Raw genomic sequence first — 16,503 nt, 5'->3', positions numbered from 1 at the left:
GTTGCTAAAAATGTTGGTACACACAATATTCAAAAAATTATGCAACACATACATAACCTTTTTCTCATTAATGATTAAAAGAGGAAAATTATGATCATCAAATGCAAAAAAGAGTGATAAACTCAGTGTTCAAAAAAGCGGACCTCCCATGTCACACCCCAAGATTTATAACACTGAAATCCCTGAGATGTAACAGTCTATCTTTAACAAAACGAAATTTTTCTACTTCACCATTAATTGCACTAAAACAGATTTTTCCATTTCTAAGAGTCTGTACAAAGTTTACTCATAACTAGTATTAACATGAAGGTTTAGATATACATCTGTTGATAGGACAAAATTTACAATAGTGAATTTGAACAAAAGTCACAAAGAGAAAATTTCATCATAACTATGACTTCTTCCAAAGTTGGTCTTGTTGTGCCTTCAACTAGGGAGGCTGCAATTACCCTGAAAATTTTTTACCATAGTTTGATGAGTTTGGCTACTTAGTAAGTGATCATCATAGTCCTAAAAAATAATCATAGTTGGAAGCTGTAAGCATTTTCAAAAAGGGAAGTCGATTAGAAACAATGCGAGCCAAAAAGCATTTATGGATAACAATTTCGCTTTCAGAAATGCACAATTAAACATAATCCAAATGATTGAAATGCATATAAATATTTTAACAGCTCAAAGGATTTCACAAAATACCCTACTGGCGTCTCAAGTAGGTCACCTATATACCCCACCAGCATCCTGGATGGGTCCAAACAATCCCTGCAGGTCCAAACATACCTCACCGGCATCCCGGATGAGTCCAAATAGTCCCTACCGGCATAACTAGATAGGTCCAAACAATCCCTGCAGGTCCAAACATACCTCACCGGCGTCCCGATGAGTCCAAATAGTCCCTAGCGGCATAACCGGATAGGTCCAAACAATCCCTGCAGGTCCAAACGTACCTCACCGGCGTACCGGATGAGTCCAAATAGTCCCTATCGGCGTCCCGGATAGGTCCACACATACTTAAATTATCTCATAAACTCTTTAACATCAGAAAGCATCAACATCGTATATTCAAAGTATCATTAAAATCATTAACAGGAATTCACTTGAAGCAACTTAAACAATTACTTTCATTGAAATATTTGTAAGTAACCAATCAAACAATTTGGATAAAAATTGCAGAAAGGTAGCAGATCGAACAGGTATATTTGAAATGGAATCCAATAGGCAGTCGATTATCAATTTAAGAGCTTTTATAGAAATCCAAGGTTAAACACATAAATATCACAATTTTATGGAATATAATTTCATAATTAATTATTTTACAGGAATAGGTAAAACTTATAGTATCTAAAATTCATAGACAAACAAAAATACAATTAAATGCAGAAATGCGTAAATCTCACAGTATTGGCAGTATTATAATTAACTGCAGAAATATCAATTTTTCACATAATGATTTTACCAGAAATGACATCACTTACACATAAATTTTACAGTGTCTAAAAGTCATAATAATAGGCAGAAATTTTATTTTTAATAATTTACAATGTCTAAATTTCTAATAATAATAATTTTAACAGAAAAAAAATGATACCATATGCGCATAAAATTACAGTATAAAAATGGTGAACAGACTATTTTTCAGGATAATGAGATCATTTACCTATAATATTTGAGAGGGAACTTTCGGTAAAATTCGGCTAGAGAGAAGGAGTTCACTGCGTTCTTTAATTCACAAAGAGGGCTCAACGTTACTGAGAGGAAGGGGCGTAAGAGAGACTGTTTTGCAGAGAGAGAATCCAACTCGTTCTCCTCTTTTTAAACACAAAAAATATATTATTAATCCACCTCATACATGAGGTGTTTAGAAGGTGTTACATTAACACTTAAAGCCCACATCCTTAGAGGACGTGGCACAAGAAACAAAAGGTGAAGGTAAAAAGAGAAAAAAAAAAATGGTAGTCCCTATGGACCAAATTATTTGTATGGACCATCAAAGGTAAAAAGTTTTGTTTTTTTTTTTTTATTATTTAAGTTTAGGATTGTTACAACCCAACTCCTAGGTGGTCCAGAAGACCTGGGCGCATCGCCCGGGCTCAGGTGGTCAAATTGTGCGGCAATCCCTAGGCGGTCGCCCAATGCTTGCGCCCCTTCAAGGGGCGGAAATTTTATTTTTTATTTTGTTATGTTGTTTTTTTTTTTACATAAAGGGTTTTAAGGCTGGGTTTTAGGTTCATTTGAAACCTAAACCCACAAGAACCCATTTTAGAGACAAAGAAACTTCAAAGAAACTAAATTTAGTGATTTTCATTGGATCGAAATGTTTCTTAAAGTTACGAAAGACGGATCCAAACATCACTCAGGTAGATTAGATTTAGTTTTGGAGTTCTATAATCCTATTACAGGGCGTTTTTTATTATTTTAGCACTTGAAAAACATCTTAGAGGTGGGAGTTTGGAGTTCAAGCAATCAAAGTAAGTGCAAAACTTTATTTTTTAAACTGCTTGCTTTATTTTGAGATGTCTTCTTCAGGATCTAGTCGAAGTGGAGATTCAATTTGCAAATATACATATAACCCGAATCCAAATGACAAAAATTTCATTAGATGCAATTATTGTAAAAAAGATACAAAAGGGGGCATAAACCGGTTTACGAACCATCTTGCCGGTATTAAGGGAGATGTTGCCCCTTGTAAAAATGTTCCTAAAGCTATCAAAGAGGAGATTAAGCAATATATGAGTTCTGTAAAATAAAAACAGGAATAAAATCCTTGTCATTTCAATATATCTATTTATGCTTCTTCTAGAAGAAGTAATCCGGGTTGGAAGTATGGTTATAACCCAACACCAAACGATAAAAATTGTATAAGGTGTAATTTTTGTGAAAAAAATACCAATGGGGTACTAACCGATTCAAGAAATGCCTTGTTGGTATTAAAGAGAATATTGCTTCTTGTAAAAAGGTTCCTGAAGCTATTCGGGATGAAATTAGACAATTTTTTAATTTAAAACAACCAGAAAATGATGAAAATGAGCCTTGTTCTATGAAAATATCTTCTCCAGGTTCTTCTAGAAATAGTGATCCAGGTTGGAAGTATGGTTATAACCCGAATCCGAATGACAAAAATCGTATTAAATGTAATTATTGTGGAAAAGATACTAATGGGGGCATTTACCGGTTTAAAAAAGAACTTGCCCGCATTAAGGGGGATGTTGCCCTATGTAAAAATGTTCCTGAGGCTACCAGGGAAGAGATTATACAATATTTGAGTCCAGGGAAGCACAAAAAGATAAAAAAGGGTAGAGAAGCCAAGACTCCTAGGTCTCATCTACACATACTAGTAAGAGGGAGGTAGAAGAAGAGGAGGAAGATGCAGATTCAGAAAAAGCAGAGGAGGACGAGCGTTACATTGAAGAGGGAGATGACTCTGATGATGATGGCCTCGAATCTGATGCATATGATAAGGCTTACCCTATTCCTTATGATGATGATGATGACTGAAGACTCTTGGTGTTGAGTGTTGACTGTTGACTATTGTGTCCTAGACTTCAAATTTTCTGAATTTCTATATATTTTCTTTTTCTTATTTTTAGTTTCTACTTTCTAGTTTCTAGTTTCTAGTTTTACTATCTAACTTTTGTGTGTGCAGTCTACATTGTATCAAACTATCAGTGTATGCTTGTATGGTTTTACTGTTTTAGCATTGTATGAAAATATGGATTATGGTCATATGGATTATCAAAATTCTCTTCTCGACTTCTATCTTTTTTTTTTTCAACTGGGATTATGGTCTTATGGATTATCAAAATTCTTATGGATTATCAAAATTCTTATAGATTATCAGAATCAGACTATCCTTTTTTTTTTTTTCAACTGGGCCGCTCAGGTTCTGGGCGCTCACCTAGGCGCTGGGCGGCCTGGACCCCCAGGGCCGCTTGGGTGCCGCCTAGCGCTTTTTGAAACTACTGATAAACTCCTAATTAAAAAATTCAATTATCTCATCAAATCCATATATATAATAGCAAGAAACAATCATAAACCAAAGGGGAAAAAAGGAAAATTAGTCGGGACCTAACACCAACCTAAAGACACGAAATTCTCATGCGACATATATATAGAGCATGAATGGTGATAATCCTAGAACAAATTAATCTTTTACCATGAGCCTGAAGGGTGTATATATTTGCCCCAGCATACCATCATTTCAACAATATTTGAAGGTAAAGGAAAATGGTTGTTGAGTTCACCCCAAAAAAAAAATTTGAATGTTTGTTTTATTCATTCAGTGTAAATTATTCAACTAATTCATAACATGCTAGGGAATAATGTTCACAAAGAAAATTGCAATACCATGTCAAATTATTCTAAGATTAATTCAGAAAATTGCAATAGCATGTCAAATTATTCTAAGATTAATTCATTGACAATATGGCGATTCAAAATTTCCTAAAGCCCAAAGGTATGCTTCCGATGTGAAATGAATAAGCCTTTCTCATCACATGAAGTATATTCCTTTTCCTCAGATACTTGCGTCCTAGCAAGTATCATCATGAATATTTTGTTTTCTGATAATATTTAGCACATACCAGCCGAACAACACCTTCATCTGTGATCCCAGCCATTCCCCATAGGGATATTGATGTAAGACTACTACAACAATTTGCCAAAGAGATTTTGTAGAGTCCCTCATCTGTTATCTGGCAGCCCCAGCAACTCCTTGAACTACACAAGCACCATAGAAGTTAGCCATGATCAAGAAATTATGCACATGCAGCCAATGTAACATTAAGAATTGATACAATTAGTAAACAGATCCCGTACATGATGCAACATATAAATAATTTTGATAGAAATACTCAACACTGGCCCTATGTGATGATACTTATAAGGTGAAATGTACGACTATGAACATCTACCTGTCACACAGTATAGTTTCATATACCATCTAAAAGTTGAAAGAGAAAACCTGTTCATGAATCAATGGTGCCAAAAAAAAGAGAAAAAAAAAAAGAATTTACATTCAACAGAACACTGGCATGGAGATTGAGGGAAGAGAAAGGAAAAAATGTGTCAGATGGGAAGGTGAAATGATTGGAAAGATAACATTCATGCAAACATTCAAGGTAACCAGTATCTTGTGTTGATTTGTACTCATTACACAAACATAGCATACACTGGAATAGTAATTAGTCACAAGGGCACTATGGTCATCTAAAAGAGCATTGACCTTTATATCATTTGTCCTTGCATGTAGTTAAATATAAGTGAAATGTCACTCCCACAACCCTTAACTAGAAAGTTGTACCAAGAAACACAAATAAGATACAGATAGGAAGAACATAATTAAAGAAATTCTATGGGTATGTAGATCAGATATAAAGTCCTTGATCATGGCCTACTCCAATACCATGTTAAGAAAGAGAATGTCAAGAAGAGGAATATGATTTGGTGACAATGAATTTAAATGGTGTATAAAGTAATAGAAAAAGGCAAATAACAGTTACTCCTTATGGGCTACAAACTCTAAAACTGACATACTAACATTCAATGAAAAAAGATAAAACAACAAAAGACTAAATGACAAAATACAATTTCACGTAAGACTTTTCCTATAAAATATAAAAACAAATTAGGGATACATCCCTTGCGTTAAGGAACAAGAAAGGTGCATGAAATGTGACAAAGTTGGTTGGCAGCTCTAAGAACATGAAAGTGAAGGAATGGGGTTGGTCAACACACATACATGTAGAACAGGCCAATTTTTTCGCTTTAACTATAGGTTGTCATGCTGTGGTATGGGAAGGGGCATTTTCTACAACAATCTGGGCAATTGACTAGAAGGACCTATGACATATAATTTAAAACTAGAGAACTACTGTGTGAGCTACTAGTGCCAATTTATCATCCGATCAGCCACTCTCATTCTTTATCTAAATATATAAATTACACACCAATCAACACCAAAAAATATATACCTAGACTTTCAGAGGATCCTATTCAATCCTGTCAAAACGGATTATAGAAACACAAAACCACAATTCCACCACGATTTTCACTCAGTTCTCCACCACCAGCTCTAGTCAAAAGTGTTTGAAGGGAGATCCACAGGTATTCAATTAGTAGCACCTCATAAATTTTTCCCCAATGACAGACATGATGTGGATGGAACTTCCATATTACCTAATTACTAACCAGTGTAGAAACATGAGGCCAATGTCAACTGTTGATTGAACTATAACCAGCTATTAGTTAGTTATAGGCTCTCAACATTCCAAAGAAGCTTAAGAAACATCAAGGCAGCATGATTAACTTAGCTCTACACATAAGCAACCCAGCATGGAGATCAAGAAACTTCAATTGTTGTTTGGCCATCCCTCCAACCCAATAAACAGACATATTTCTAATTATTTGATTTTCCAAAGCTAGCAAACTTACACTCAATCATTGATTATACAACATGTCAATTAGCCGGGTATTGTAAGGTAACACTCAGTACAACATAGAATATTAACAAAATAAAAGAATAAAAGAGGAGAGAGGAGAGTAACTAGCAGAAAGAAGAGGCTCTGTGGGGAGTCTCTTACGACGAAAAACAAAAACAAGAAAAAGAGAGATCAATATAAAAAAAAGAGCATAGGGATATAACAAAGATTTTTTTTTTTTGACGAGGAGAGATAGAACAACAGGTGATTAGAAGATATAGAGTCACCTGGAAGGAGTTATGCCAGGGGACTGGCACCCGAACTGGCTTCTCTACGACCAAATAAGTGATGACTTCGGGAAACCATCCATGTCCATCAGGAGAGTCCCTGATGCAGATCAGCTTCTGGAACAGTGTACACCGTCTTAAACCCAAAATAAAAAAGACAATAAATACCCAGATTTACACATAGGTATAGGGTTAGGCGAGTTCATTTGAGAACCGTTGGATATAGAATACCCACATTGCTTAAACAAGCATTTCAATTTTTTCAACTCTTGCATTTCTTGCATTCTCAAATGAATGAGTACATATCTAGAGCCTTCAAAATAAGTGAAAAAGGTGCCAAATACCACTTGTACAAAATTTAAGTCGTTTACAATTCCATGGGCAAAAACTATGTGCTAAAAGTAAAACTACACACTATTATAAAATCATGGGTAGAAAGTAAAATCATGGACCAAATTTTACAAAATCATGATTAAAACAAAAGTAGACTATTCTATGACAAAAACATTTTCGTTTTCAAAGGCTTTGTCTAACTTTCCAAGTGTCTCTATTATAAACCAATCTTCTTGGATTTCTGTCTACATGAATAAGGCTCATATCTATTTTGGATCTTTCTGAGGACATTGGGTAGCAAGATGTGCTTCCTCTCTACAGGTAAAACATGGACCTTTATTCTTCATTTTAATTCCTTGACTCTTGGAACAAAATTTGTAGGGCTTGAAAAGACCTCCTTTTGTGAATTATTTGAAATTTTGGAATACTATAAGTGTCAGCTACTTCTATAGTATCATGGAGTTCTCGTCCAATCATTTATACAAGATTTTCCTGAATTTGCTTTATAAAAAAGCTTCTTGATATCTGCTCTTGCATAGCAAACCACATTAGATAAAACCAAAGATTCTAACTGCACATCCCTTGCAATAATTATTTCAATAAACAAATTTGGTATGTTACCTACCATGGCTGCAAGATATATGGCATTGCAAGTTGGGGTATTGTGTAGCCTTAGCCTGTAGCTTTCTTTAACAAAACTTTCTTAAAAAATTTCAAAATCATCAGTATTTCCGATCCTTCTTTTAAGCAAGCACTATATCAATAGCTTTTTGATGTGTATTCCCCAACAAATTCTATAATCACTGTAGAGCATAGTTTGGAGAAGCTAATTCTGCAATTGGGTTTTGTTCAATCATCAGAAAAATGCTCCCACCATCATCTAGTCTTCCCCTACAGTAATCCTGTCGCTTGATTGACCATATCATTATTAGCCCATTTTTTCGCTTCTTGAACTATAAGGCATCTATATATCAAAGAAATGATCCCTTGCCTTGCTTTACTAGGAGATAATTAATAGATACTCAAACTAGGAATATCAACCCCAATATCCCTTATTCCACTATTTCCCAAAGCAGATATTCTCATCATCTTTGTTTGCCCAATTTCTGACAATCCATCCATCATTTCTCTTTCTTGAGCATTTTTGTTTAAGAACGAAAGAATACTTGAAGACTGAAGATAAAATAATTCTAAGGATTCATTCGGCTGTCTCTTTTTGTATGCTTCTTTGACATCAAATTATTTTTTGACAAGGTTACATAGGAATGGAACTTGAGACTCTTAATATTTTCTCTTATTCTTTCTTTCTTTCTTTTGTTTCTTCTTTTTTCTTTTAGCCAATATTTCTAAATTTATCTTTATTTATCTTATTTGAGCGTCTATGGATGAAATATGTTTCTCAGCAAAAGCTGGTTCAATGGAATAAATAATAAATAATTTAACTACATTAACTCATTTTTTGGGTCTTTTCTGAATTCACATCATGCATGACAAGGTAGTTCTCATCTGCTTACAGTTTAGAACCAACTTGTTCCTCCATTTGAAAAGGCAGAATTGTTGAGCAGGACATTTTTGGTGGCCAATCTCCATCAATTAAATTGTCTGCCACTGCTGGTTTCTTCTTGTGCCTTGAAAATGTTCATCATTCGGCTTAGGGCAATATGAGCAACGACTATGTTAGAAGAGTCTAAGACTTTTCTTGGAGAAGGTTCTCTTTCGATTGTGGGAAGAATTGCGGGTAGAGAATTTGTGTAACTGGATGTAGGTAGATTTTTATTCACAAGTTTTAAAGAAATGCTGGAAAACTGAATAGGTTTTCTATAAGAACTTTTTGGAAAAAGTTTAAATTCTAGTTTTTGTCTTTTGAAATTTGTGGGATTCTAAATATCAAAAATAGCTGGAAATCTTGTTATGAAATTTTTATTTACAATGGTTCCTACTTCTAACACATAATTTGGATATTTTGCAAACTTAACTCCATAGTGTAATTTTGAACATGTAATGGCTGAACTAGTTAAGTGGAATATACATCGGGATGCAATAGTTACATATACAGAACTAGAGAGTAGTTCTATACCTTTAATTTCTATACAAATCATGAAAGCTTTTATAATAAACTCATCATCTACACTCAACAAACATAGGGAGGACTGAATGGATACCATCTTTATCCAAGAATCCTTAAAATTGACACAACAAGGCTTTATCCCACTCATAGTGCCTAATATCTAATAAAGACACGAAATTTTCTGCATCTAAATTATAATTGAAAGGTAGATGTACTCAGATGTCAATTTGTCCAATATGAACATAATGAACATATTACTAATTCTTAGACTTCCATTTGTCAACTTCTGATCTTTCAAAAAATGGCAAGAATGAAAGAAGTTGTTATATGGAACTCAAGGTATTAAATTCAATTTTTTTTTATTCAATATACCTAAATTCCACTTACATGAGCCACTAAATATTACGGTGAATAAAAAATAATACCTTAGATACAACCTAGAATATTTATTTTCACTACCAAAAGAAATAGAAATTATCCAACAGCTTTAAACTAATTTTAGTACAAAACAAGTTCCTTAAAATTCACATAAAATAATAAATAATATTGAAAATTAATTAAAATTACGGAGAAGACTTATTGAAAGATGCTTGGAGTTATCCTCCCAGGTCTTGGTACACCCCACACCCGATTTCCTGACCGATGACGCACTTTTACTCCTTTAGGTATTGTTGGAAATTCTGAGATAGGGAAGCTTTGTACGCAATACTTTTTTTCTATGGTTTTTAGAGAGCTCAAAAATCATATAGGACTAATAGAAACCCTATGGAAATAAAATAGGGCCGAACTTGCGAGTTGATCTCTCTCTAGGTTGGTTGTCTCTCTTCTTTTCTCCAAAATACAGCAAGTCTTTCTTTTAAATTTTAAAGGCCCTCCTTTTCTTTTTCAATGATTTAAAAAGCGGACCGTTAAGCGGTCTAGAAAGCCTGGGCGCATCGCCTAAGCCTAGGCGACCAAAGTAGGTGGGATATCCCTAGGTGCCCACCTAGGCTCCCGGGAACCCACCTAAGCGGGAGCTAGCCTAAGGGGCCTGTGCCCTGCCCAAATGCAGAAATGGCCCTCGTTGAGAACATTTTTTTGTTATTTTTTAATACTAAAGGGGAAAATTTGTGGGTTCTAGGTTCTTTTGAAACCTAAAACCCAATAGAGCCTATCTTAGAGAGTGAAAAACCCCAAAAAACTAGTTTTTGGTGATTCCATAGGATCGAAGGATTGATGGTTATGGAGCATCGATGAGTGTGTGCTATGTGGACTTATGTACTATACATTTGATGTGCCTTAAACACTAATTCTTATGTGTTATACAGTTATACTTATATTGTTAGACTATAGAGACTTTTTTTTTCTATGAGGCCACCCAGGTTCTGGGCGCCTAGGCACTGGGCGGCCTGGATCCCCCGGCCGCCTAGGCGCCACCTAGTGCTTTTTGAAACATTGTGTTTCTTTTAATAGAAGCTACTCAAATAAGGAGAGAGTAGCATGTTTCTCTCTAAAAGGAGAGAGAGTGAAATGGAAAATAAGAGAGCGTGCCGTGAAACAGAGAGGGTGGCATGAGAGAGAGAGAATCTTGTTGTGTAGAGAGAGGGGGTTCAAAACTTCTTTAAATAGAAACAAGATCTATTTCCTATTTTGAATCCGATTCCAATCTAAGTATGCCTTATCCAATTTCCAGCTAGATCTTTAGGATAATTAAAAAATTTGTAGGGTCAGAGAGATTTAATCAGAATCATCCATCCCACAAATCAGCCATCATCATTTTGGGTAAAAAAATAGGAACCTTATCCCTTTAGATTTTGACCCATATCCAACTTCTATTTAAATTTAAAATATAATCAATTTTATCATTATCTAGATCTCCCATAATCTAAGATAATATATATTTTAAAACTCTCACAGGATAAGAAACCAAATCTAATTTAAATCAAAAGATTTTCTATTTAAAATAAAATTTGAAACACAAAGTGGGGATGTGCCCCCTTTTTCCTAAAAACGTGACGTGCCCCGTTTAGGATAAAAGTGGTGTGCCCCCTTTTGCATGAAAAGTGGATGTCATGTGTGGCCCACATGGGTGGCACACATATGTGGGGGCTGGATCCTTGGTCCCCACATGTCCCTTATCAAGTTCTGAAAATTTCAAAAATACTCTTTTGATAAAAATTATAGCAGAAATAATATTTTAAAACTCTGAAAACTATTTAAAATCATAAAAAAATTCTAATACCAAAATAAAAGATTCTAAGAGTGGACTGGTATTAATGGATCAAAAATAGCGACAATAAGGATACTACACTCACCCCATAAAACATAATCCACTACTATTTTCTTATCCTTCCCAAAAAAACTCATGACCCACAATCTCATTTCAGAGGCTCATGATTGGCTTGTCAAAGTTGGATAATGAATAGTAGGATCATGATCCTAGAATGTGGATTTCAATTCTCCCCTTTAAGAGCAAGTCTAGCACTTGTCACAACAGTACAAATGGACTCTCTCAATGCACATGTACATATGTCCCTCTATAGAACTGCTTCCCAGTAATGCGGTTGTCGTGTGTACATGTCGTGCGGAAGTTTGTTGAGGGTTTGGCTCTTTCTCTCACAGGCCCACAACCGAACATAGGAGACCACACAGTTCTCCTAGCCTACAAACATCATCCCTAGGCATATCTCTGGCCTCAACAAGGGATAACCTATTGCAAACCCTTCTCGGTAGTGCCACATGCCCAAGGGTAAAGATTTTGGACATGGCCAGGGCTATAAACCGTCCAGTTATTGGCCAGTCTACACACACACTCCCACTAGAGTGCATATTTCACTATAAATATCATCTTTATAAGCTCTCTTGACCTTTAAAGGCAACAAAACCCAACAAAGAAAGGACAAATACCTTTTTTTTACATGTAAATTGACTTCAATCCGTCTGACTTATTTAAAAATCTAGACTCAAAAAGAGAGAGGTCATACTGATCTTGCTTTTTTAACTTTTGGGACTTTTAATATTACCCAAGTGATCTCAGTCTCCTTCCTGCTCTAACCTATTTAAAGAATTTGGATTATTTGGGAGAGATTTTGAGATATCTAAAGATGAAGCAGAAGAATGCCTAGGTCTCATCATTTTCATTGGAGAAATTGACTCTTCTTGAGAGATTGGCTCTTCTTGCTTATTTTCGTCTTCTCCATCATATCCATCAAACCTAGGAGTTTGGCACCAGTCTATTTCCTCATCAATATCATCCAAGTCAGACGAAAATTCATTTGAGGACTTTTCTGTTACTAGAGCTGGCATCTTAAGATATTTCCTATTTTTCCATTTTCATCTTTACGGATCTCAAAAGGAACTAGGTAGATTGGCCTAAGAACTGGAATGTACCATTTAAACTGCTACAATTCTTCTATAAGAACCAACTTCTAATATTTGTCATTTTCGTTTAGATCATAGACCACATTCAACTATTTAATCAAAGGAAATGGACCTCCTTTCCATATTGATGATCCTTTGGTTTCTTGATCAAGAAATTATTTTTCAATGGATTTATCAGGAAGCAAATATCTTCCTTCATTATCACCAAAGCAAATTTATCTAGCTCATATTCAAAATGATTAATTCCTTTCCATCTTAAGCTTCTTAGTTATGATCATTAAAATGCTTTTTTTGCCTCTAATTACATCGAATGGAGTCTAAATCATTAAGTTCCTTTTTCTCAAGCCTATTCTTTTGCATGTTATCACTTGTGGAAAATGCATGAACTTGAACTCGAAAAAACCTAAATGCCCACAACCAAATCAGCTACATGCCAAGATCATTATGTAGATGGCCATCTTTTGTAAGTTGGGGACACAACTCCCATTTTGGCTCCACCATTGGCCTGCATTAGCATCATTTAAATTTTAAAATTATAACTGACAAGTCTGTAACAGTAACTAATAAAAATAGGTAGAAATTATATAAGAAACTATGCAAGTTGAAAGAAAAATTATTTGGGATGTAGTCCTTTGATACACAATCATTTCCTTCTCAAATGATCTTAATGCAAATATATAGGATCAAATCTTCAAAAGATATCTAGAATGTAGATATCCTTATTGGGAATGGGCCCCTCAAGACATTTGTTAAAGTCATACATAGTTGCATCCTTCCTCTCAATATCCATGTCGGCATTAAAGAACTTTCGGATCAAATAGCAACCAACTGCATGTAAATGCTGATGAAGGGGTTTAACCCACTTTCTGTATAATCTCCCATATTAGACCATACATGCTCTCATGATGATCATTGCCCAATGCCCCGACTGTCTCTCTCTCTCTATTGGCTCTCTCTATAGCCCATAGTTATCAACTAAGCGCAAAACTTTGAACAATTGTAGGGATACGTCAAGTGAGTATACTACCCACTCTAGAAAGACTCAGACAAAAGAATCCCACATACACTAAAGTGAACATAGATCAGAATTGGTTTCTCTTATGCATTATGCTCTATAGAGCTGGGAAAGAGGTGACAGATCTCATGACCCCCGGCCTCACTTTATCTTTCTTCTCAATGAAATTTTGCCTTGCTTTTCCCTCTCTCTCTATCATGTACTGCATGCCCTCGTGTTCCGGGGGGAAAAGACATTCATAGGACCCCTTCATATTTGGCTTCTTAGACCCTATTCATCTCTTAGTACTTTGAGAGCAGCCCATTTCTCTTCATCATCATCGTTATTACACCAGATATATTAATCCCATCCTTAAACTCTGCCATGCCTGCCTCATTTGCCACCTTCTTCCTTTTTCTCGGCATCTAAATACTCAATGAACTCCATCATAATATCTGCCTAGGGCCTGGCCACCTAGGCCTAGGCAAGGTGCTAAGAGGCGCCACCTAGGCACTGGGGGTCGCCACCTTTTAATCACAATGAGCCAGAAAATTTCAAAGCTAATGTCTTGAAATTCCCATGTTGAGGTTCATACACTTAGATGTCCAATTTCATCAACTTATGTTGTTTCAAGGATGCAACTGCAAACTATGAGTCTATGTAGTTCAATGAAACGGCACATGATCCATATCCATGCACTGCTACATGGTTAACCACTAAAGAGTATGTATATTTGCACAGTGAATAGGCAAGTTCCATCACTCGTGTGGTAATTAGTATTTGACTATCACATTACCTTCAACACTTATAGCCTTCATAGATCACATAATGAAAAACACCATGGCAAGTTATGTTAGAAGCATAATCATTTGTATATCACAAATTCAATTCACTTTTCATGGGGCAGGGGCGGTAATTGGAGAGGCACTAGTAGGAGAATGGAAAGGATTAAGTAATTGATGCAAACATGTTCATAACTGGATGATCATTTCAGTGTGTTGCCAAATCAGAAACGAACAAAAGAAGTTGTTGAACTGGTTTCATTAACTTCCTTGATAATGTATCATTCCCTTGGGGTAGTAAAGAGAAAAGAATTACTTGAAACTCATTAAAAGCTGATCAAAGAGCCATTCGAAATATTCACAAAGCTAAAATTGATCATAGGTTTACCAATTGTAGGACAGGCACAATTTTGAGTACTTGAAGTGAACACATTGAAGGCAGAGTCGTTCAGACAACCATCACATGGTTTAATCGTGCACGAGACCCAGCGAGAACCTTTGAATTGGTATAAATACATGAGAATGGATGCCTAGAAACTGTAAGGAGTGAATAGAATTAATGATTCATCGGAACAATAACAAACACAAGTGATTCACTAATTGCAAATAGACCAAAAAGAAAAGCCTAATAACATGCAAATACTGCAAAAATGGAATAGGATTTCTTTATTCATTCGAAATAAACAACAATGCCTGCAATTCCCGAAATCGAAGAAAGAGTAAAAGAAAGCAAGGAAGTGCCGAATCATGAAAAGGTGAAGCATATATATACATGTCAAGCTCCTTGAGACCGTAGGCATCATGAACAAGCCTCGCAGTGGAGTCATCATCCATCTTCCAACCAGAAAAACTCAGTTTCTCTCTCCTCGCAGTCGATCTCTTCACGCCTTCTCTCCATTTCCTGCACACAAGGCTTGCCCTGCAATCATGCACCCCACTTCCTCAAAATCAAAATTCCACAAAAACAAAACAACACAGGAACTTCCACCCAAAAAAAGAGACCCCTAGAGAGATAGCGAGAGAGAGAGGGTTTACTGGGCCAAGTCCTTGAACGAAGAGATGAGGAAGAAGCAGTGGGCGAGGAGGTCAACAGGAAGGCGGTCGATTTCAGGTTCCTCTCCCTCCATGGTTGTGGAAGCATGAACAATTGGGTTCATGAGAGACGAAACGAGCACGAGATGGAGTTGGGGATCAAGAGAGAGAAAGCTGCTTCATCTTCCTTCTCTCTCTTCATGGGGAGAAGAAAGAGAGAGGAGAAAGATTGATCTGCATGTTTGGCGTGGTCCATTTTAGTTCCACAGGAGAGGGTAAATATGGTCATCATGTCGTCATTTCTTACAAAGCACTGGAGGCCAAAGCCCAGCTGCGGTTTTTCCTTTGAATGTTTGTAGGTGGTCGCGCGGGAAGCAATTGTCGATTCCAATTGAACGGGCAAAACTAGTCTTCTAAAACGTAATTTTCGGCCACGGATCTATTTGAGATCATTGGATCCGTCCTGTATCGAGCGGTCCGAAATGATCTGAAAAATATAAAAACAGTAAATTAAATAAAATAAAAAATTATAAGGTGGGGGATTTGATAAAAATATTAGATAAAGTTAAAATATATGTATATAGTCTATATAATTTTTTTTTTTTTTTTTTTGAAGAACACTTATGAAGGTCCAATTACAGTAAAATTCAATTAAAATAAACAAATAAATAATCAAAAGTGGTTCTCACTTACAGCCATTAATAATAACTTCTTTTTATTCAATTAACAAAACCAACACATGCTGAAAGATTACCTCAACTAAACTTAATATATCTCACATCGGGTCTCATGCTCCAACGGCATATGGGATCAAATGCATATCTCATAGCATAGCCTAGACACCAACGTCTAATAGAAGTAGGGCGTGCCCCCCTCTTGCACCTTGGGGCGTGCCCCCTACTTTGCTATGCTAATGGAGAGAGATGAGAGAACTAGCTTAGAGAGATGAGAGAGAAAGAAACCCTAGGGGTAGCATGCCACCCTAGGAGAGAGAGGATAGAGAAAATATGAAACGTAAAAATATATGGGAGAAAGGCCTATATTTATAGAGTTTTCATAGGATTAGAGTTTCATTGGGGTTAGTCATCTTTAATTAGATTAAATCCATATCATTGGTCACAGGAGACCTGTGACGTGGAATATCTTAATCATCTAATCCTTAGATAAGCCATTATGATTCAAATGAAGATGTTAGAACCTTATCATTCAGCTTCCTATACTTAGTCCCATCAAA

At 35.8% G+C, this 16,503-nt stretch overlaps 1 protein-coding gene across 5 annotated transcripts in view; it reads right to left on the bottom strand.

Annotated features, from left to right (window-relative positions):
- The window catches only part of LOC18446303 (F-box/RNI-like superfamily protein), a 28,721-nt gene extending 13,198 nt beyond the window's left edge, over positions 1 to 15,523 (bottom strand). The window contains exons 1-5 of one of the 5 annotated variants that reach the window (XM_088855252.1): positions 15,273 to 15,523; positions 15,010 to 15,156; positions 14,626 to 14,774; positions 6,701 to 6,836; positions 4,578 to 4,713 (exon numbers count right to left, since the gene is read on the bottom strand). In XM_088855252.1, coding sequence (XP_088711378.1) covers positions 4,578 to 4,613 — 36 coding nt within the window. In that variant the 5' untranslated portion in view covers positions 4,614 to 4,713; positions 6,701 to 6,836; positions 14,626 to 14,774; positions 15,010 to 15,156; positions 15,273 to 15,523. The remainder of the gene's footprint in view (positions 1 to 4,577; positions 4,714 to 6,700; positions 6,837 to 14,625; positions 14,775 to 15,009; positions 15,157 to 15,272) is intronic. The other 4 variants (XM_088855253.1, XR_016047122.1, XM_088855251.1 and 1 more) reach the window with 4 other exon arrangements.
- Between the last annotated feature and the right edge of the window lie 980 nt (positions 15,524 to 16,503).

This window comes from Amborella trichopoda, chromosome 13, assembly GCF_054954075.1.
Source record: "Amborella trichopoda isolate Santa Cruz 75 chromosome 13, AtrichopodaSantaCruz75HAP2 v2.0, whole genome shotgun sequence".
In the NCBI taxonomy this organism is placed as follows: domain Eukaryota; kingdom Viridiplantae; phylum Streptophyta; class Magnoliopsida; order Amborellales; family Amborellaceae; genus Amborella; species Amborella trichopoda.
This window is presented reverse-complemented; position numbering and strand designations above follow the sequence as displayed.